The 19,315-nt window shown below is 52.5% G+C and overlaps 4 protein-coding genes across 4 annotated transcripts; 1 reads left to right on the top strand and 3 right to left on the bottom strand.

Annotated features, from left to right (window-relative positions):
• Positions 1 to 473: 473 nt before the first annotated feature.
• B0H65DRAFT_417258 (uncharacterized protein) lies at positions 474 to 2,792 on the bottom strand (the record flags this gene model as incomplete). Its single annotated transcript, XM_062824079.1, has 1 exon — positions 474 to 2,792. One exon carries the CDS (start codon positions 2,790 to 2,792, stop codon positions 474 to 476), a length of 2,319 nt encoding a protein of 772 aa, XP_062687629.1.
• Positions 2,793 to 5,539: 2,747 nt separating this feature from the next.
• On the top strand, positions 5,540 to 7,405 carry B0H65DRAFT_415297 (Ppx/GppA phosphatase family-domain-containing protein; the record flags this gene model as incomplete). The annotated part of the gene is made up of 3 exons (XM_062823975.1): positions 5,540 to 5,652; positions 5,720 to 7,156; positions 7,216 to 7,405. 3 exons carry the CDS (start codon positions 5,540 to 5,542, stop codon positions 7,403 to 7,405), a joined length of 1,740 nt encoding a protein of 579 aa, XP_062687630.1.
• Positions 7,406 to 7,514: 109 nt separating this feature from the next.
• B0H65DRAFT_72519 (uncharacterized protein) lies at positions 7,515 to 10,211 on the bottom strand. The gene is made up of 7 exons (XM_062831332.1): positions 9,541 to 10,211; positions 9,101 to 9,489; positions 8,929 to 9,040; positions 8,535 to 8,876; positions 8,107 to 8,475; positions 7,846 to 8,052; positions 7,515 to 7,783 (listed from the first exon to the last, which is right to left on the bottom strand). The coding sequence occupies exons 1-7, from the start codon at positions 10,055 to 10,057 to the stop codon at positions 7,641 to 7,643; spliced, it is 2,079 nt and encodes a 692-aa protein (XP_062687631.1). The 5' UTR covers positions 10,058 to 10,211; the 3' UTR covers positions 7,515 to 7,640.
• A 5,668-nt stretch (positions 10,212 to 15,879) lies between these two features.
• B0H65DRAFT_72647 (uncharacterized protein) lies at positions 15,880 to 18,763 on the bottom strand. Its single transcript, XM_062831333.1, has 4 exons — positions 18,115 to 18,763; positions 17,883 to 18,013; positions 17,558 to 17,827; positions 15,880 to 17,502 (listed from the first exon to the last, which is right to left on the bottom strand). The coding sequence occupies exons 1-4, from the start codon at positions 18,416 to 18,418 to the stop codon at positions 16,120 to 16,122; spliced, it is 2,088 nt and encodes a 695-aa protein (XP_062687632.1). The 5' UTR covers positions 18,419 to 18,763; the 3' UTR covers positions 15,880 to 16,119.
• Positions 18,764 to 19,315: the final 552 nt, after the last annotated feature.

Raw genomic sequence — 19,315 nt, forward strand, 5'->3', positions numbered from 1 at the left:
GTGTGAGCAAGTCCAAATCTAAATAGGCTAGCAGAAAGAAAAAAATCATGCTGTGAAGTGAACTTTGCTATCTGCGCCGTTCCAAATGGTAATAAGAAAGAGACAGGTCCAGATCGCCATGTACTGTTTTACCATGTGCGAGTGTACGGAGACAGAAGTCCAAAAAAGAAGTTAAGTAGAGGTAGGTAGGTATGCAAAGAAGAAGTTGCCTCGCGGCATGATGAGCTGGTGAACCAAAAGAAAGCAAAGGAAGGAAGTAGCAAAATGTCCAAAGATACCCATCCGCCTTGAAGGACCATGTGTCCTCAGCCATGCCCTTCATAAACGCCATAAACCCCGACTTTCCGCCGCTCATGCAGAAATCCCCCAAAAAAAAAATCATAACGCCGTCCCCCGTACGCCAATGTAATCATACCTAAAACGGTCCACCCCGAAGGCAACGTGGAGAGAAGTGCAAGAAGAGGCTTAGAGACTCAAAACGGACTCCCAGACCTCCTCCTTCCCCCCTCCCCCCTCCGTCGACTAAACTCCCTCAACCGCTGCCTCAAATCGGCCATCCTTCCGCTTCGCCCCGTTGTCGTCTCACTGCCACTGCCACTTCCATTTCCACTTCCACTGCCACTCCCCCCACTGCTATGCGCCCTACTCGGCTCTGGTCGTGATCCCTGAAGTTCACTCGACTTCCTCGATTCCTGACTCCGCCTCCCACTACGTGTCTGCCCCTGGTTCAACATAGCCTGCTGCATCACAGCAGATGGTCCCCTCCCCAACATGCCCAAATCCACACTCTGGCCGTGTCCCGGTCTTCTGACATGGCTGTGGCGATTAGCAGTGAAGCTGCTCGAGGTAAAGCTCAACGGCGACCCAAGCCTGGCAGGTGGCTGGACGTTCGACTCTTCTAGTTGAGGTTGGGGCTGTGGTTGGGTGACGTGGAGGGGAGTGAAACCGAGGATCGCTGGCATGCTGATTGAGCTTGGGAGTCCGAGAGACTCGGGCTGTTGGGGTGGGGCGACTTCGATAGAGGTACCGGTGGAAGTAGACCGCGGAATAAAAAGCTCGTCGAAGCGGTGGCCTAGGGTTGAACTGAATTCCGTTGATCTCCTGCCCCTGGTAGTGGTAGTGACTCCCTCTTCCGTTTTTGGCATCGAGTCTGCTACAGATGCTACAGACACAGAATCCGGAGCAGGAGCAGGGGCAGGAGCAGTTTTCTTCCTGTGATCTCCACCTTGGGAGTGTGTGTTCCTTCGTTTGCCAGGCGCGCTGGACCGACTGAGTCTTACGGGGCTTTGGAGCCTGCCGGTTGTTGGTCGGCTATGTTGGCCTGGAAGCGAGTGGGAGATTGTCTGCCCTCGTTTGCGGGTGGTGATGGCGCCGATTGCAGCCGCGAGAGAGGCGGAAGAGGAAGGACCGTAGCTTCGCGGTTGGGCTGCTGGTTCTTGGTCGTCTCCTGCTTCTCCACTGGAGATGGGTTGGGGGCCGAATAAGGGGGAGCCGAGACGGCCTCGTTCTGGCTCCTGATCTGCGTCGTTTGGTTGCCGCTGTGGGATCGGGATGGGTTCTAGAGGTGGTGCTAGAGCTTCGAAGATGCTTAGACTTGACCTCGTCAACTGTGCCAACGGCCCCTGGGGCTGCATGTGCTCCGACGTGCTGAGAGTAAGGGACATGGACATGTCCCCCGTCGCAAACGGCCGCTCTGCCCTGGGTGTCTGCACAGATTGCATCGGAGTTACGCTTCGAGAGAGGAAGCGGTGGTTCTTAGCTGCCACTGCCGCCTTTTGACGGCATAACTCCCTTAGCTGTGCCCTCGTCGCTGCTTGCGTGTGCGGCCAGCGCATGAAAGTCCCGACCCCCTCGGCGCTCCCACCGGCAGCGCTCTTTTGGGCTTTCGACCCCCGCCAGGTGCGAATGGCTTCGCGGGCTACCCGCGCGCACACGCCTTCCGGTGGAATGCAATTCTTGCCCATGCGAAACGGGGTAACTTTGGGGTCTTGCAGGTAGAGGGAGTAATAAGACCAGAGGTGGTCATTCATCGATTTGGTCCAAGGGGCTTTCTTTCTTGGTTGATTGGGTTTGAGGTTGGCTTCCTTGGGAGTGGTGGTGGTGGATGATGGTTGTAGGGTCTCTGTTGGCTCGTCAAAGTCAAGAAGATCTGTTGTGCCGAGATAATGTAGAGTGTCCTTGCCGTCGAGGGAGGCACTTTCAAGGCCACATTCGTCAGAGTCATCGTCTTCGGAGAGGTGGGACCATTGGCTCGGGAAGGAGTCGCTGGTCTGGGTGGATTGGGATGTTGATGGCCTGCTTATGTCGTCGTCATCCTCAGGCGTTGACTCGAAGCTGCTGGTTGAACCCACGGTCCAATCCGGATATCGACAGGGTGTTAATGTTGGTAGCGCCATGGTTGTTGGTACCGGTGTCTTTGGTCCTGCGTCTGAATATGCCCTTGCCCGTGGGATTTGCAAAGACAGGGAGTCTTGATAGGGTTCTGGGGAAAAGGGACGCATGGTGAAATCCTCTGGGTCTGATTCTGGCTCTTCGATGCTGGGGATGGCAAGGTCTGCTGCTGCTACTGAGGCCAGGAATTGCTGTGACGCAGCGAGCTGGTTCGAAATAGTGCGTCTCTTGACTTTGAGACGAGGTCTGGGAGGCGAAGGAATTTGGGGAAAGTCGACATCTTCTGGAAGTAGGTTTATGGGCGTCTTGGGTGCTTCGCTGCTGTCGGGGAATTCGAGCGCGACGGCATAGCGAAAGTCGCGTGGCATTGTTACATGGCCGGAGGAATGTTGTTGATCCATTATGTCTTATACAAGCGTCATGCGGTATTGGGTTGGGACAAGAAGAGCAAGGGATGAATAAAACGGGAATAAGTTGAAACAGGCGCGATGTCGGTGACGGGACTCGATCGCGATGTTGTCGCCAAATGAGTGGTGAAAAGGTAAGGGCGACAGGAAGATCCCAAGCCGTCTCTTTGTCGCAAAGGCGGTCGGTCTTTGTTGTTACGCGACGCGACAACCTGACCGTCAAGGTATCGTGCAAAAGAGTTGAGATGGCGGACCAAATTGGGATGGCTGGAGTGCGGCAGGCAGGCAGGCCGAATCGGCGGGATTAAAGGAACCAAGTAGGAAAAAGCAAAGGATGGGTAGAGTAAGTACTGTGCCAATTGTTATGCGGCTTTGTGAAACACGAGCGGTCGTGGTCGTGGTCGTGGTCGTGGTCGTTATCGCGTTCTATTGTCGTTGTCTGTAAGGGAAGAGGGATTGTTGGATGGTTGGGTGAAATTAGGTGTTGTAGTTGTTCTTGGTGGTGATGGTTGTCGTCAATGTTATTTGCAGAAGAGCGAGTGTCGGAGTGAGGGCCAAGTGAGCGTCGGAAGGTCTCAGTCGCAAGTGCGCGCGGGCGTCTTTCAATCCCAACTTGTCTTGAGATGGAAGCGGGTAGATGATGCGACCAAAGTGCCGGGGGTAGTGGGCAATGCGCCAAATGCGCGCGCCTGGTATTGAGCGAGTCGCAAAGAAGTGAAGTCTGAAAAGAGCCGCAAACTTGGAGGGGAGGACAAAGTGGTTGCAGACGGATGGAACTCGTTGGACTCGTTCTGCGATCGATATGCGATAGGTAAGGGTAAGGGTCCGTCAAAAGTGGGAATGGATGTGCTATGTAGGATAATAATGTAGGTACAAGGCAAGGTCGTACAGTAGCTTCATCAGTCTCGGAATCAGATCAGCCAGAGAAAGTAGTGTGGGAGGAACAGGGTCTCTCCCTCTCTCTTCTTGTCTGGGACTCTCGGATATGACATGGAACCTCTTATGACAACCACACCATCAACATGTCAACATGTCAACATATGTATACGGAACAAGATCAGCCAGTGGTAAAGCAACAACCACAACGACAACAACAACATCAACAACAACACCGATCCAATCGTGTACAAAACAACAACTCAAGGGTCCGTTGTCCACCTGTCGCGGCGCGGAATCCGGCTCGCAACTTTGACACTTGAAGCCCGCAGTGGAGTTCGCGCCGGCGTGGAGTTTGTTGTGGAGATTGGAGGCCGCTTCACAAGTGTAACCCAGCTTCGACAACATCACAACATCACAACATCAACAACAATAAGATGGAAAGGTAAACAGGAGATTCACTCTAAGGAAAGCGAGTCAGTAATATGGTCAACAGCAGGACCGGCCGTCCGCGGAATCATCATGGTGTGAAGAACCACTCAGTGATCGGCCTCGGACCGTTTCAACAACTCGAACGCGTCGTGGACGCGATCCCAACGTGTTAGCTAGCGGTGGCTTGTGATTGGCCAACCATATTCCAACCGACCATCCCGGACGCGTCCACTGTTGTCAATGTTGTTCCCAAAATGGCGACACACAGCCAAGACTCGCTCGACTGCCAAAAAGAACCTCAAGGGCCACCACCGTCACCACGGCCAGGACGGTCCAGTGATGCAATCTGCAGCGCTAAAAAGTCCCTACTGTAACCTCATGTGAGCACTGCCGCCGGAGACAGGGTTTCTTTCTTTTCGATGCCGATTTCTGCTGTCGTCGACTTGAACTTTGATTTTCTTCTTTCAGGTCAAGTTATTCAACCGAGAGACGGAGATGAGGACGGAGGTGAAGGGAGGAAGTGTGAGGGCCAATCCGCGAGAGGGAGGGACCGAGGGAGAAGGTGCAGCTGCAGGTCGGCCTTACTAAACCTTGTGCCGTTTGGACGGCCTGTCAAGAGAGATGATGTTTCGCGTTGTGCACCACTGAATGAACTGGAAGTCTGTTGTTCCTGTTCTCTTGACCGGGGCCTTTTCTCAGTCGTGTCTTGATGGCATTTCAGGATCATGAAGAAGGGCGTCGGCGAAGCTCGGGACGTGACGGATTCGGAGTTTATTGCGGTCTTGAAGTTTTAACTGAAGCCATGAAGGCTCAGGCTCTCGTTTGGCATTGGACTCGAGCCATGGTGACGATGACATAGGCTGGCTCGTGCACGGTAATAATTCCAGCTAAAGATCATGCTTATCTGGCTGCGATATGCTCAGTTTCTTAACACAAATGATAGGTGTTTATTGCGGGGTGTAAATCGAAGGTGGGGTCATGATCTTGGGCTTGGAGTTTCCGACTTCTCGTTCGCTCAACCAACTTCAATCTTTTCTCGCGGCACAAACAGTCCATCACTGTACCTTTCTTCGTGCTGCCGGTCAGCAATTGAAGTTCGATCATTGAAAGGATCCTTTTTGCAACAAATCCTGGTTACCCTCTTGATCCAGTTCTCTCGCTTTCGACAATTCTAGAGGGCTAGGTAGTTCAGCTGGGCAGAAACAGCCAGCTGAGTGTAGCTCCTTCCTACTTCTGGGTGAGCTTCACAATCCAGCTTCATTGATTGGCCGGAACAGCAGCGTGGAGCTCGTTTTGCTGGCGGCATTGGGCATCATCAGTTTCAGCCGAGTTCCATGATATTTGAACTTTTCTTCCTTCTCTTCCTTTGGCTTTCGAATTCTTCCTGGAGTGACATCTTCCTTGATTCCTCACCATATTCCAAATCTCCCAAAATGGCATCAACAGCATCAGTCAACGGGGTTACGCTGGACAATCTCGACAAGGTCTGGCCTCGTTGGGATCCCGCCGACTCGAATCATCTCTATGCCTTGGTTGATATGGGCAGGTAAGCTACCATCTTTGCACTTGTCTCCTCATGTTGAGCTCTCCTGACCCCCTTGTTTTTTTCAAAGCAATGGCATCCGGTTTTCCATCTCCGACCTCTCCCCGCCACAGACTCGGTTGCTCAAGTGCCTTTACCAGGAGCGAGCCGCCATCTCCCTGTTCGATGCCCTGAGCGAGTCTTCCTCTGGTGGCCCCCTTCTCTTCCCCAAAGAGACCATCACCCTCGTGTCCGAGACGCTGGCCCGGTTCCATGCCATTGCTGTCAATGACTACGGCGTACCTCCCGATCATGTCACCGTCTTTGCTACAGAGGCCATGCGGAAAGCCGACAATGCTGCTGCAATGCTACAAGCCATCGAGGCCGAGGTCCCTGGACTTGCTGTCAAGATTCTGGACGGCCAAGTCGAGACCCTGTTTGGCTCACTGGGAGCAAGATCTGCCTTTTCTCGTCCCAAGGGTCTCTTTCTTGACCTAGGCGGTGGCAGCGTCCAGATGACATATCTGGACACAACTGGTCAAGATGCCGACTATCACATCCATGCAGCACAAGCCGGCAAGAGTTTGCCTTTTGGCGCTGCTCGTTTGATCAAAATCCTTGAACACAAGGATGCTGACTTCAAGACCAAGGAGGTTTCGAAGCTCGAGGAAGGCATGAAACTGGCTTTTGCCAGGCTTTGCGAGACATATCCTACTCTTGCGACCGAGTCCAAGGACACACAGGGCGTTGATATCTATCTCTGTGGAGGAGGCTTCCGAGGCTACGGCAGCATGCTGATGCACAACGATCCAATCTCCCCATACCCGATCCCTGCGATAGGCTCCTACAAGGTCTCGGGCGAATTCTTTGCCAAGACCAGCCATATGCTCGAGGTCAACACCAACTTCAAGAAAAAGATCTTTGGGATGTCCAAGCGCCGCCGAGCCCAGTTTCCTGCCATCGTTACGGTCGTTGAGGCTCTTATCTCGGCAGTTCCACACATACGATCGGTCACATTCTGTGCCGGTGGAAACAGAGAGGGTGCGCTCATGATCAGGCTGCCCCAGGAGATTCGCGAGAGCGATCCTCTGGATTGTCTCCAACCAGATGTATCACTACAAGGCATCGTTGATATACTGTCATCAGCTCTCCCAGCCGATTACAGCAACCCAAAGACGGTCTTTGGGCTTGGCCTTGGCCGCCTCTTCGCGAGCAAGATTTGGTCCAACACCGGCGATGATGACCTTGCGAATGCCTCTGCCGCTTTGCACAGTGCCATCACGGAACATCCCGATTGTCCTGGTCTATCACACGCGGCCCGGGCTGTTATGGCTCTGACACTTTGTGCGAGATGGGGCGGCAGCGTCACTCCGGCGGATGAACAGCTGTTGAACAACTTGCGGGCATTGGCTGATACCGTCAACCCTGACGCTGTGTTTTGGGCGGGCTACATTGGAGCCGTAGCTGCCGCACTCGCGAAACTGGCACCAACGGTCCAAGATGCTCATCAACTTGGAGACAAGGTTCAGTAAGTTGATTGTTCGACCAAACAGCCGTTTAACAGCGTATTAATAATTTTCGTACCAGGTTTAGATCGACCGTGGAACAGTTCGACGACAGCAAAGGGTTTCGAGTTCGCCTCAACCTCCAGGTCATCGAAACGGCTCTTCGAGGCATCGACACCGGGGACCTGAAATCCCACTTCGAACTCGTTAGCACGCAGAGAGAGCAAGATTCGGGGAAGAAGGTCGTTGTGGACATCACAGCACTTTCCTGATGTAGTAAGTTATTATGGTGCTGTCGACAGCGATGATTACTCTACCTCTATATCCATTATGCCAACATGCCGAACTGGTATCCTTTGCTTTCAACACCTCAACTGCGTTCCATATTTCCTTTGTCATCCAAACGCCAGTACCATCTCACTCTGCAACAATCTGTTAGGTATCATTTCCCCCTATGCGCACTTTCACGCTCCATTATTCGCTTCTGGTGTGCAATATCTTGATCCTTCACAATCGCCGGCCATACTTTTGTCTTTGTATCGCATCAATTCCATTCCTCTTGTTGAAGATGGCTTCTTCACGGGCGATGACACATGTCCTAAGCAGTGTCACTTGCCTGTTCGGGAGTGGATTCCTCTCTATTTCGTTGTCTACCGGGCTGTCAGACCATGTTCTTGAATACTGAATGGTGCGATACTGATGCATAACTTACAGAAATCATTTCGTGAATTCCAGGCATCCTTGAAGGCGCTCAAAGCTACATCACTGTTGCCAAACACTTCAAGATCGTCCATGGCGTCCAGTACTCTCTTGACAATTGCGGATGTACGAAACCGATTCGAGTACATCACCACAACGCCTTCGAACAAGTCCTCTGTCAGGCGTTTGAAACTCCGTCTTTCGGCACTTTCGGTCATTACTGCCTGAAATTAGATGTGCTGTCAATAGCAGGAAGCCTGGGAGGTTAACTTACCATCAGCAGACGATAGTTGGCCTAACACTTCCTGATACACCAGGATCACTTGCCACATGGACAACCAAAGAGCGACGGTGAAAGCCGACCGGGTACCCGAGGTCTCCTGTTTTAGGGTGGTTGGTGGCCCCAGGAAAGCGTCGAGTCCCCCCAGCAGTTCTCGCTCGGTGCTCGATATGGCTTTCCCGGCCCGCAGGTGGAAGTGAAGCTGAACAGGCAGCAGTTGTTGGCTGAACGGCATACCGCCAGTGAAGAACATGTTCCTCACCTCGTAAGCCCATATCTTGACCATACATGTCATGTTGCACACGTTTTCCATTAACCTGTGCAACTGCACAGCCTCTTTCTGCGCTGGAGACGACAATCTTCCTGCGAAAACATTTGAGTTAGACGCCTTTCTGACCTGAACGAACTACATCTCGGCTTACCATTAGAGACATAGGTCTTGTGGAAAACCCTTTTGTAGGACACCAGACACTGCTCGATACGACCCCCGAAAGTCGTTCGGTGCTCGAGGAGAATATCTCGCTCGCTCCAAGCACAGATGGTCTCATTACTAGGGCTTTTGTCCGTAATCGGGAGGTATATGGGGTAACAACTGACCGGCTCCGAGCTTTGGAACATCACCTCGCGACACGTAACCTCCAAAGACTCTCGGTTGAAATTGGGCGAACGACGGATCTCGACCACATGGTCGCTACTGCCAGGTCTGGTGGGCCCTTTAGGAAGCGATTCGTACCACCCACACATATCCTTGGACGCCCAACGTTCTGCTTCGCAGTCAGTCTCAGAGCTTCTCATGAGCGTCTCTTGCGAACGTACCCGATGCACCCCCAAGAATCTCGCTGAGCTTTTTCCTGATACACGGGACAAAAGGACAATGATTCTCTGTGCAGAAGTCCCTGCAGTGCTCGCATTCATCGCCACTATCACACTATCTATGTTGTCAGCAGTCTCGTCTCGCTTGGAAAATGGATGAAGAAGGCCTCCGTACTACGATCCTCTGAATCCGACAGGCGGAGCAAGCGCCCTTCTTTCTTACACGCTTTGTCTTCTCTCGATCTTTCAATTTCCGACTCCGTACGCTAGCGTTGCTAGAGACGTCGGATATCAACTCGTGACCATTCACACTCTGGGTGTCCAGACTCAGCAGGTCATCGTCTAGGTTGGCAGACATATGTGGCTGGGGATCAAGGTCGAGGATGTTCTGCGTCTCGGGAAGCGTGAAAGGCAGGGGCTCATTAATTATTGGAATGGCAGGAGCCACTGTCATTTGGGCGTCTTCGTTGAACCCTGATGCAAAGCTTTGGTTAACTGTTGAGGGGGCAATCGAAGGAACAAGGAAATAATCTTGTTCTGGCACGACAGCCGGTGTCCGGTGCCCTTCATCGAAGTTAGTCTCTGCTAATACTTGAGGAATTCTTGGCAACATACCTGGTTCCGTTCCGGGGTTCCAATTCAATGTCGCGTTGCGGTTTCGACCACCAGAGCGTCTTGTATGTGATGATGGAGGAGCCAGTAGGCCATTGGAGCCACTGGTCGACGGCCTGAATGGGATCTCGGATGACGGCCAGGTGCTTGGGCAGTGGTTATCGACGTTATCGGCAGCATCCTGAGCATCACCCATGGAGACGTCATTGTCGAGATCGGCAGAGGTTGGATATTGCTCTGGGTTGAGATAGCCGTCGACCATTCCAGCAATATCAGCAGGATGGGGTCCGGGGAGCACAGAGTTGAGCGGTGCGTCTGACCTCAGGAGTTTGCGTATCTCGGTATCTCGGTCCAAGAAATAGGACGAAACTTCGGAAAACGCAGAGGGTGCAATGGAAGGGTCCTCAAAAGGATTATCCTCGTGGGCGGATTCCGTGGCGGTGGTAGACCGCTCGTCCGAAGCACGGTTGAGCTCTTTCAAGACCCAGTTGTCATCGTAGCGAGGAGGATAGGGATTCATGGCTGGCAATGTTGACAGGCCAAACTATACGGCAACGTCTCGGATACTTTGTGAACTGCACGACTGTGTGGCCGAGACCAACAAGGCTGCAGATACTCGGGGCAGAGTGTGATACGAGACGCAATAAGGCGGCCAGAAGCAATAGAATTGTTCGGTCTGACGAAAGTGAAGGTGTCCGAAATCAGATGACGACCTGTTAAAGCTTCGGATGATGGGCACTGAAGGAAAGAAGGAAGGAGGAAGAAGGTTGCGAAGGTTAAAGATTATCCAACGGAATACTGTGCCATGAGACGGCACTCGCCTTTTGTTTTACGACAAATGAGCTTTGGTAAAAGAAGAGGCTCTTGCCCATCCTGACCTTGCGTGCGCTGGTAAAGGTACGTTAACTGCGCCTCTGGTAACTAATTTACAACTTTCGGAGAAGAACCCCTGATAGATTGGTACAAAATCCCATTGTTTACTTGGGAATTTGCGGCCAATGAGACGGCTGGACCTGGTCACCGAAAATTGCATAGGTACGTACCACCATGATGTGGGAGCGTCCGACAGCTCCGGCATCCTTCCTTCGTGGTGGTGTGCAGACGGCCTAACTCAAGTTGACAGGAAAACGAGTGTCACACCAGTAAGAGACCTCTTCTGTTGAAGTGATGCACACAAGTTGCTCACTGCACCCGGCACCGCGATATTCTCCAGACCTCTTCTCCGTATTGCGGGGCGGATTGGCCAGTAATGCTTCCCCGCAAGATGATGGCATTGGCCGCCACTACCATGATAGCTTCGTGGGATGGCATTCATTCAGCGGTACCCCAAGCTTTCTGTGCCTGACATATCCGCGTGCCACGTACCTGAGCTCAGGATACCCACCTGCCACTCAGACAGGAAGCGTACCTTGCACAACAGGAAGTGTGCACAAGTGTGCAGAAGCTTACCACCAAGCCAATCAGTCATGATACGCGTATACATTATCATTGTTCGGCAGCGAAATCACGGCAGAAGGAGAGCAGAAGTCGGAGTGATTTCACTGCCATCCCCGTCGATCCCCTCCGCTTCTAACTCTAAGGCGGCGTCGCGCCGGACGCATAACCTATCTGGTTCCTACGTTTCACATTTTCTTGTTTACACCATGTTCCGGTTGTGGCGGGGCAGATCATGAGAACTACGCGTCGGACGCTTGCCGGCAGTTTCTCGTCAGAGCCTGAGGTTGGTTTTTCATTTTGGGCTTCGGCCTTGAGACGAAGTCGTCTTACTTCCAATCTGTCAAGCGTACACCACACGCCGCTACTGCCACTGCTGATGCTGCCGCTGCACATGTCGAGCGATGTCGATGCTGGTGTCTCAGATGCCGAAGACGCCACGAATAAAAGGAAAGAGGCCAGCCCGGCGTCCGATGCAGTTGCTTGGCGTTGTTCTTTCTTCAAGCCTCCATCAAGTCGTCATCGTCGTCGCCGCCCGTCCTTGGCATGGGTTTGCGCTTCATATTCGCTTGAGCTTTTTCATTGTCGTTCATTTTAGGGACAAGGTTCTAATCTCCCCCTGCAGCTAACTCAGCCGCCTGCGGGGATGCGCCAAGTGTAGTGTACCCGTTCAAGCCGATGTTTGCGATCATCGTGGTCTAGAACTTGAATCTACGCCGAACACCTACCTATGAGGCCATGAAGCAGGAAAATGGACACTGAGCACACTTAGTCCGCCTTGTTTTAACGTCCTTAATCTCCGCCTGTTCTCACCTGTGTTGTCCTCGCGGTCGTCCATCAGAAAAACCGCCCAAGCCGAGTGGTAACATTCATCACAACGGGGCTGCAGGGTACCTGCAAATGCAGGGGGCGTATGCAACCACTATCTGCGGCAGGCTGGCAGACACGCAACGGCATGTCATGCCGTGGTTTCCATGCACTGCTGTTCCTTGTCTTTACTCACAGTCTGTTATCTGACTTATCGCGTACCAAATCTGCGGTTGGGCTTCTCCAATCTCACTGGCTGGTTCATCGACCCTTGAACAGCTGAAGCGAGCTTCGAATCTTGATCCTTACCGGAAATCTTAGTACGACCACGTTAATGGGATTGCGGCTTCGGCATTCGGATCCGGAAAGAATGGCATTGTCACTGTTGACGTTTCATAACAGCAGGTTATCGGTCCCGGAAGGCAGACTTGCGCAACTGCGAAGGGAAGGACGGCACCATGCCTACAAGTCACAGAGGCACAATACCACGAAGTTGATGGATCGGCGGGCCGTGCTACTGCTACCGTTACTGACAGGTTACAGTAAATGCGAGTGTCCTAAGTGGTTGCGAGTGTACCTGGCAGTCACGCGCCGCGTCATGCACTCATGAGTTCATGGTGTTGAACGACGCCGCCAAACGACATCGGGGAGGCCCGCATTGCTAGACTCTCCAAGCCGATGAACGGGGCTCGGAGCCTCCTGGCCTCACGTGTGTCTTGAGATATTCCAGTGATATGTGACTTTTTTTGAGGCTCAAATGGCGGTCTGATATGCTGTTAGGCTGTTCATTTTGACTTGTGTGGCAAAGCAGCTTGCCAAGATTGCCGGTGTGCTTTTTAGCATGTAAGTCAGTCCAACCGATTGGATGCATCGGCGGAGACCACTTCGCGAGGCCATTCAAAGGCCAAATTTGGAGGCCAGCTCAGCCAGTCGAGAGGCCCGGTGTGAGTGGACCCCGGCGCCGATTGGGAGATGCTTGGGCCGGAAAGTCGGCAGCCAACAGACGGAGATGGCGGAGAGGGTAAAGGAAATGAAAGGAGAATAAAGGCAAATTGCGGCGATATTGGTGCAGAAAGGCGGAGGAGGCTAAAGAAACCCAGAAGGAAGATAATGAAGGCAAAAGGTTTCCTTCTTCCAAGTTCATGATTGTTTCACCCTACCAGGACGTGTCGGACCTGCCAAAGGATGCTCTTTCAAACCATGATTGGTCGGGAGCTTTACATAGCAGGAGCATGTCTCACATGTAAGTGGACAATTTGGGACCATCTTCTTCATCCGGGTACCTGACCTCGAACACTAGGCCATTGCTCACCCATCACTCGTTTGTCTCGCGTCAAGAGTTTGTTCCTAATCGCCATTGGCTAACGGAGACGGCTTATCAAACGTCTCTATAACGGGCGTTCGTCAATTGATGTCTCACAAGAAAAAGAATCCCTAGTCAACATGATGTGGACTGGCGGGGCTTGTGAGACCTTGACGGGTTTTCCAACGCCAAACCAGTGATATCAGGCAAGCTTCTCTACGGCACAAGCGGGAAGCCTTCCATCCAGTGATAATACACCCCCAGAAAATCACTGACGAGTGACGAACCGGCAGCGATAAAAATATTTGGTAATTGGGCCGCTCTCAGAGGCCGGAGCTAATCGCTGGGGGTGCAGATGTGTGGCACAACGGCCAGGCTGGGACGGCTGGAGACACTCTCAATTATTCACACCACACGAAGCGAAAATGCATTTCCAAGCACATATTTGGCACCTCCTGTTTCTGCATTCTACCCCTACCACAAAGAGTGGTCAAAATTAACGGTGTAGACCGCTGAAGAGTGCGGTGCACGACGATGACCATGACGACGAGAAGCAGAATTCGAAACGCGCTGGGCATCTCCGACCAGCAACAAAGTCCGCGAAAGCAGAAGGATATTCGCATTTCAGCTCACAAGCAGACAAGAACGGCCCCCAAACTCCCAGAATTCTTTTTGACTTCCCAAAGTGGTAGACCGTCATCACATCACCTTCTCTTTTGGGCTTCTACTTCCACACTCAAGAATTCGGCCTGGGACTTGGGCTTCGGGATTGGGGGCTATTGTAACCCACCTTCTCTCCGGTGTTGTCCTCCCGCATGTTTCGAAACGACTCTGTTTCCAAACTGCCCCGGTGTTTCTGTTTTGATCATCACTTCATATTACAGTCTGCGGTGGGCAAAGGTAATCACTGGATGCCTCTCGACACCAGCTTGGTCTTTCCAATCCCGCTACCCCTTTCTTTCTCGGCGATGGACGACGTCTTTTGCACACCTGTCTAGCCAGGGGCTACGGGCTGTCAATGCTGAGGCAGCAACAGGGACGCAGACACATTCACCTGGGTGCTCTGCCTCCGAAACAGCCGTCTGGCCTATCATCCGTTTCTCGTAACCTCTGTTCTCCTCCCCCTTCCATCCTTGATTTCACAGTCTTTGTAAGTGCAATTCCCGACCGTGATGCAAATACACACCGCCAAGTTCGACTAATTCACTCAGCTTTGGTGCCTCTCAACGGCACAGCAAGTTAGCATGTGCATTCGTGTCTTAGTTTCATCACCTTCCCAGCCACGATTTCGATCGCGAGGCCGACACATTCACACACCCACTTCCCAAGTCGAGCACCTTCAGCCTAGGTACCTAAGGTACCTAAGAAGTACAGGCGACAAGCGATCTTGAGCTCTGCACCCTGACTTTACATCCAGCAGCAGCACAGCAAGGCGAAACGAATCTGTCCAATACCTCCGGGCCAGTCAATCCACCACTCCAAGTCTCAGACCGCCTGAGCTCCTCGCCCTAGGCCGGGATATGGTGTCCATCATCCTCCCTTTCCCAATCATGGTGGTGGTCAACGGACGCGGCATCCCTTACCCCTTTTCTGCCTTGGGCTCTCCTCAACAAATTTGTCAAACCGCCTTTGCTCGACAGACGCTCAAACAAAGACTACCAATCCCTGAGCAACACGGGAGTGTAGGAAAGCTTGTTGACGGCACAGCTAGTTGACTACCCTTCCCCAAGGTACCTCTACATTACACATCAGGGGCACTGAAGTAAAGGTTTCTGTCTGTTGGTTGCCTCACGCACGAAAAATCTCAACTCTCGACTCTCCGTCCGTGAGCTTCACTCCCGACAGGTAGGGTAGGTACTCCGGAACTTGCTTGCCCCTTCTCAACAACGAAAGCCCAGGAGCTAGCTCACAGTTCTGTTCGCCTCACTCATCGCATCGGCCAGCTCATGCTCATCCAGTCAACCACGTTGACACGCATGCATCATACATGAACCGTGAACAACATCTATCTATCTATCTACAATACACCCACCACCTTGTCCTCCCTCCCGGACTATGTATGTCTGCCCTAATCTATCTGGGATGATGACCAGATGAGGCGGTGCGGGTTGGTGAGTCCCAGCGTCGAGTCCCAGCGTCAAGGCCACCTACCTACCTGACGGACGCCTTACAAGGCGCCTGAACTCCGAAGGGAAGGGGGCTTGGTCCAAATCCTACGAGCAGCCCTGCCCTGGACTGGACTAGTGACAAATGGACTGGACTAGTGACAAATGGAACTGGTAACAAAGGGGAAAAAAGAAGACCGGAAAGAATACAGGCAACCGGCCTGCAAGCTATCACAGGGGGGTCCAAAGAACCTGGGGCTCAGCCTCGGTGTTTCCGTGATTCTCGTTTTTCGTCCAAGTATCCAGGCAGTCAGGCAGCTACTCGTATAGCTACGTTTGCCTACGTCGACTAGCTCCGATTTTCCAGTCTCGAGCAACCATGCATCAGTCAGACTTTGCTTGGCCATTGGTGCTTGCACCCTTGCACCCTTGCCGCTTTGCCTTGGTCGCCTTGTCATGTTGTCCACACTGCGGCGAGATAACTTGCCTTTTTGAAAGGTCGAGGCTCATTCCCTTTCGAACCTGACAACAGGGATTTCATAGTAACTTACCTCGTTACACACTCATAGCTTTACTTTTGCCATTTGCTGTGGTTGTCGTTAAAATATCGTCGAGTGTCCGTGTAGCATCCAGCAGGCAACACAACCACAGACGAACAGTGACGAAGAATATCATATCAACTTCGCAGTTTTGCCAGTGTATTAACTACTGATACACTGTCTGATCACCAGATATTTACTGGGCCTCCTCATTGGATAACCACTCCATGTCATTAACCTCAGCTGCTATTACACCCAAAGGGCCATTACCTCACCATAATCTAGCAAAGAAACCAACGTCTTGCCCTCAGCCAGGGTCATACAAATACATAGCGACTACAAATGTCATAGCAAAGCCTCCCTTTTCTTCCCTGAAACCCTCACCACTTCACATTCAAACAACATCAAAGCCTCCCTCCGCCTCGCCCCATGCCGGCAATTCCTCCTCAACCCTCGCCGCCCTCACCATCGAACTAACCACATGAATCCCCAGCCCCTCCACATAACTCCCATGCATCACCACCTTTCCATCCACCTTGACGATATTCACCACCAATTTTCTCCTCAGGAACGGTTCCACATCTTTGGGGTCCAGACTCCTCAACACCTCCTGTACTTCCCACTCTCCATCTTCTCCTTCTCCTTCTCTTTCTCCTTCACCCCTGAAACCGGCGCCGACGTCTCCTCCAAAGCCAACGAAACGACCACCGACGCTTCTACCTTTACTACCACCTCCCCCGGTTGCGACACCAAACTTTCCCGTCCTCATCACCTTCTCAACCAGCGCCTTAGTCAACGGCACGGTCCCCGACACCATAACTTCATCCATCCCATCCATCTTACTCTCCCCATACCTCTCATCAGAAGCAAAGACCCCCATCGACCCGACATGATTCTTCGCGGACGCCCACTCTTTCGGGTCTTTCGGTGCTTCCCCAAGAAACAAATGGATGAAGAACGGCCCATTCAAGGCTTGTTTCTTCACCTTCACATTTGCTATCCACTCCCTGTACTGTCCATTACCGCTAAAGACCCTTCCCGCTGGTAGATTGCCGGGGACCTTCTTTCCTGGTCCCAGTCTTCCGGCTCGCAATTCCTTGCGGTAGAGACTCGAGGGAGTAGATGGACCGTAGAGGCGGTTGATCGCTGCCATCACCCTTCCCCTTGCCCTCCTGGACAGAGCTCGGCTCTGGCTGTTCGGTACACTACCCGACACTCCCGCCAGCTCGGGGTAGTTGTATCCAAACCTCGTATGATCGCGGACCATGTCCGACGTCCAAAACGTGCCGTTCTCGTTAAAGAAGAAGGGTGTTAAAGGGGTGGCGGCGTTTTGGAACTCGCCTCGGGACGTGGTATAGGATGCGATGTAGGCTTGCATGGGGGTGACATAGCTGGTTGGGTACAAGGATTGCCAGATGGCGAAGATGCGATCGACCATGGCATGATGAAGGAAGAATATGGGATCAAAAGAGGAGTAGGGAATGTAGGCCATGTGGCCGCCTTGAGCGTTGGGTTGGCCTAGTCCGCCGCCGCCGGCTAGGTTGTGTACAGTGTCGTGGATGGCTTCGAGGGAGTCGAAGGAGCCATTATTGATGTAGGGTATCCAGGCGTTGTTGCTAAAGGTGCTGTAGTTGCCATAGTTGGAGAAAAGGATGTAGAGACGTTGTCCGAGTGAGTCGAGATTTTGGTCAAAGTTCATGGCCACGAGGGAGTTGTTGGATTGCGCCTTGTTATCGCTGGTAGTGGGGCTTCTGAGAGTGACTGTCCATATATCCCACTGTCGCACACCAATGTCAGCAAAGGTCAAGTTGCCGAGGGCGACATGCACTCACCGGATCCTGAAGAAAGGCAGTAGCATTCAGCGGCTTGAAGGAGTAACTGAACAAAGGGTTGGCAATTCTCTGCACGCCACTGGGACCGTTCACATCCACGTACGGGCTCCCGCCAACACTAAGAGGCAGAACGCTCTGTCCAGAAGGCGGGCTGGAAGCCCAATCCCAGTAGGGTATGCGGAACCGGAGTGCAGTCGCCTGGTATCGTTCTCGTGGTTCGCCTTCGGGCCACCATTTGGCAATGTTCTGGATCAGGTTGTAAAGTACTTGCTGTGACGAGTTTTAGGTCAGAAGTCGTTATGATCTCAGGGACAGAGAGACGTACCTCGTAGAGGACAAGATAAGGGCGATGCCATGTCGGGAAGAGGATCGAGGAGTGAGTACAATATCCTGTTTCCTCATTTCCGGGAGTTGGAGTCACACCGCCCCAGGTTTGGTGAGGTATGCCGTGTATCCCTGGTTGACGTTGTTCGTTAGCATGACAGAAAGCACATGTGTAGCGTGTCAGCAGACAGAGAAGAATGGAGAGGGGGGAACCTCAAGTGTAACATAAGTACCAGTAATCCCGTACCACGACACCGGCGATGACTGGTCGGTGAACTGCATCAGACTGAGCCCCAGGATGTAGAGCGTCCATAGCTCTTTGTCCTGCTCGAGCTGACGGACTTCTTGTCGCAGTCGAATTGTCTCCCCGCCCTCTGCTCCCCTTACTACTGGCACCGGTTCTTGCGACGCGAGCTGGCGCTTTATGAGCTTTGCTGCGTCAAAGCCGTAGTCATATGTGCCATATTGTGCGAGAACGGAGTGCGCGGCGAGCAGGGCGAGGGATAGCAGGGCGATTGGCAACCGAAAACGTGCCATTGGCGTTGTCGCAATGCGGAAGTAGTGTTAATCTCGGTTGTCGCAATGATTGAGACGCAGTCTTTGCTCGGAGAGGAGCCAGTGAAGCGTGCGAAAGGTTGACCAGAAGGAGATTGGTCGAGAAAGATGTGAGCGAGGTAACGCACGTTGCGGGTGAATGGGAGAGACCGGAGAAGGGTGGGATGTAACCAAGGCGGTAATGAGCTGCGATTAGCTGAGGTATTTGGGTGTCGATGTAATCGTCGACGAAGTCCTTAAATGTCCCGAGCCAGAAAGGAGTGATGATGGTCGGGAATATGGCAAAATTGGGTGTGGCTCAAGTATGCTAATTAGGAGAAGTTGGCGAGATGGATTAGAAGAAAAGAAGAGAAAAGAATTCTGGAATCAGAACAAAAGAAAAGGCAGCAGCATATGAATCTTGAAGTACGAAACGAGTGAGTGATTACTGTTCCGGTCACGGTGGACAGTGGCTTTTTCTGATGTCAAGCATGCCCTGACTACCGGTAAAGACAAAGTACAGATTATGGTAGTAGACAAGGTACTCGACCCAAAACGCCAACACAGACGAAGCAGATGACTTGCGATCGCCAGTCAGAAATTGAACATGTCAGAGAAAAGTCTGAAACTGCCCGTGGGGAGGGAAAGCCAGCCAAGTGCCGTGGAGCCGAGCCGAACGTGATACTGACGATATGGAAGGGAAAGGACGAGAACTTCCTCAGAAGGAGCAGAGTGAGAGTGGAAGGTACAGAATTTTCACACTGGTTGACACAAGGAAGGTACAGATGGCAAAGAGATTGGGGGACCCGGATGCCGTGGTCGGAAGTCGGGCATCAGAGAGGAAGGTGAAACCCGACATCGGTACTGAAATTGCTCCTTCCTGGATGGGCGTGCTGCGTG

The sequence above is a fragment of the Neurospora tetraspora genome, assembly GCF_033439725.1.
Source record: "Neurospora tetraspora strain CBS 560.94 chromosome Unknown B0H65scaffold_1, whole genome shotgun sequence".
In the NCBI taxonomy this organism is placed as follows: Eukaryota; Fungi; Ascomycota; class Sordariomycetes; order Sordariales; family Sordariaceae; genus Neurospora; species Neurospora tetraspora.

What these genes read in the sequence shown, in the direction of transcription:
- B0H65DRAFT_72519 (XM_062831332.1), bottom strand. Translation starts at nt 10,057, where the DNA reads ATGAATCCCTATCCTCCTCGCTACGATGACAACTGGGTCTTGAAAGAG. An exon ending in GTCGGATTCAGAGGATCGTA is followed by an intron (nt 9,041 to 9,100) that starts GTACGGAGGCCT and finishes CAACATAGATAG; the next exon opens with TGTGATAGTGGCGATGAATG. An exon ending in CCAACTATCGTCTGCTGATG is followed by an intron (nt 8,053 to 8,106) that starts GTAAGTTAACCT and finishes AATTTCAGGCAG; the next exon opens with TAATGACCGAAAGTGCCGAA.
- B0H65DRAFT_72647 (XM_062831333.1), bottom strand. Translation starts at nt 18,418, where the DNA reads ATGGCACGTTTTCGGTTGCCAATCGCCCTGCTATCCCTCGCCCTGCTC. An exon ending in GTCGTGGTACGGGATTACTG is followed by an intron (nt 18,014 to 18,114) that starts GTACTTATGTTA and finishes AACGTCAACCAG; the next exon opens with GGATACACGGCATACCTCAC. An exon ending in CTTATCTTGTCCTCTACGAG is followed by an intron (nt 17,828 to 17,882) that starts GTACGTCTCTCT and finishes AACTCGTCACAG; the next exon opens with CAAGTACTTTACAACCTGAT.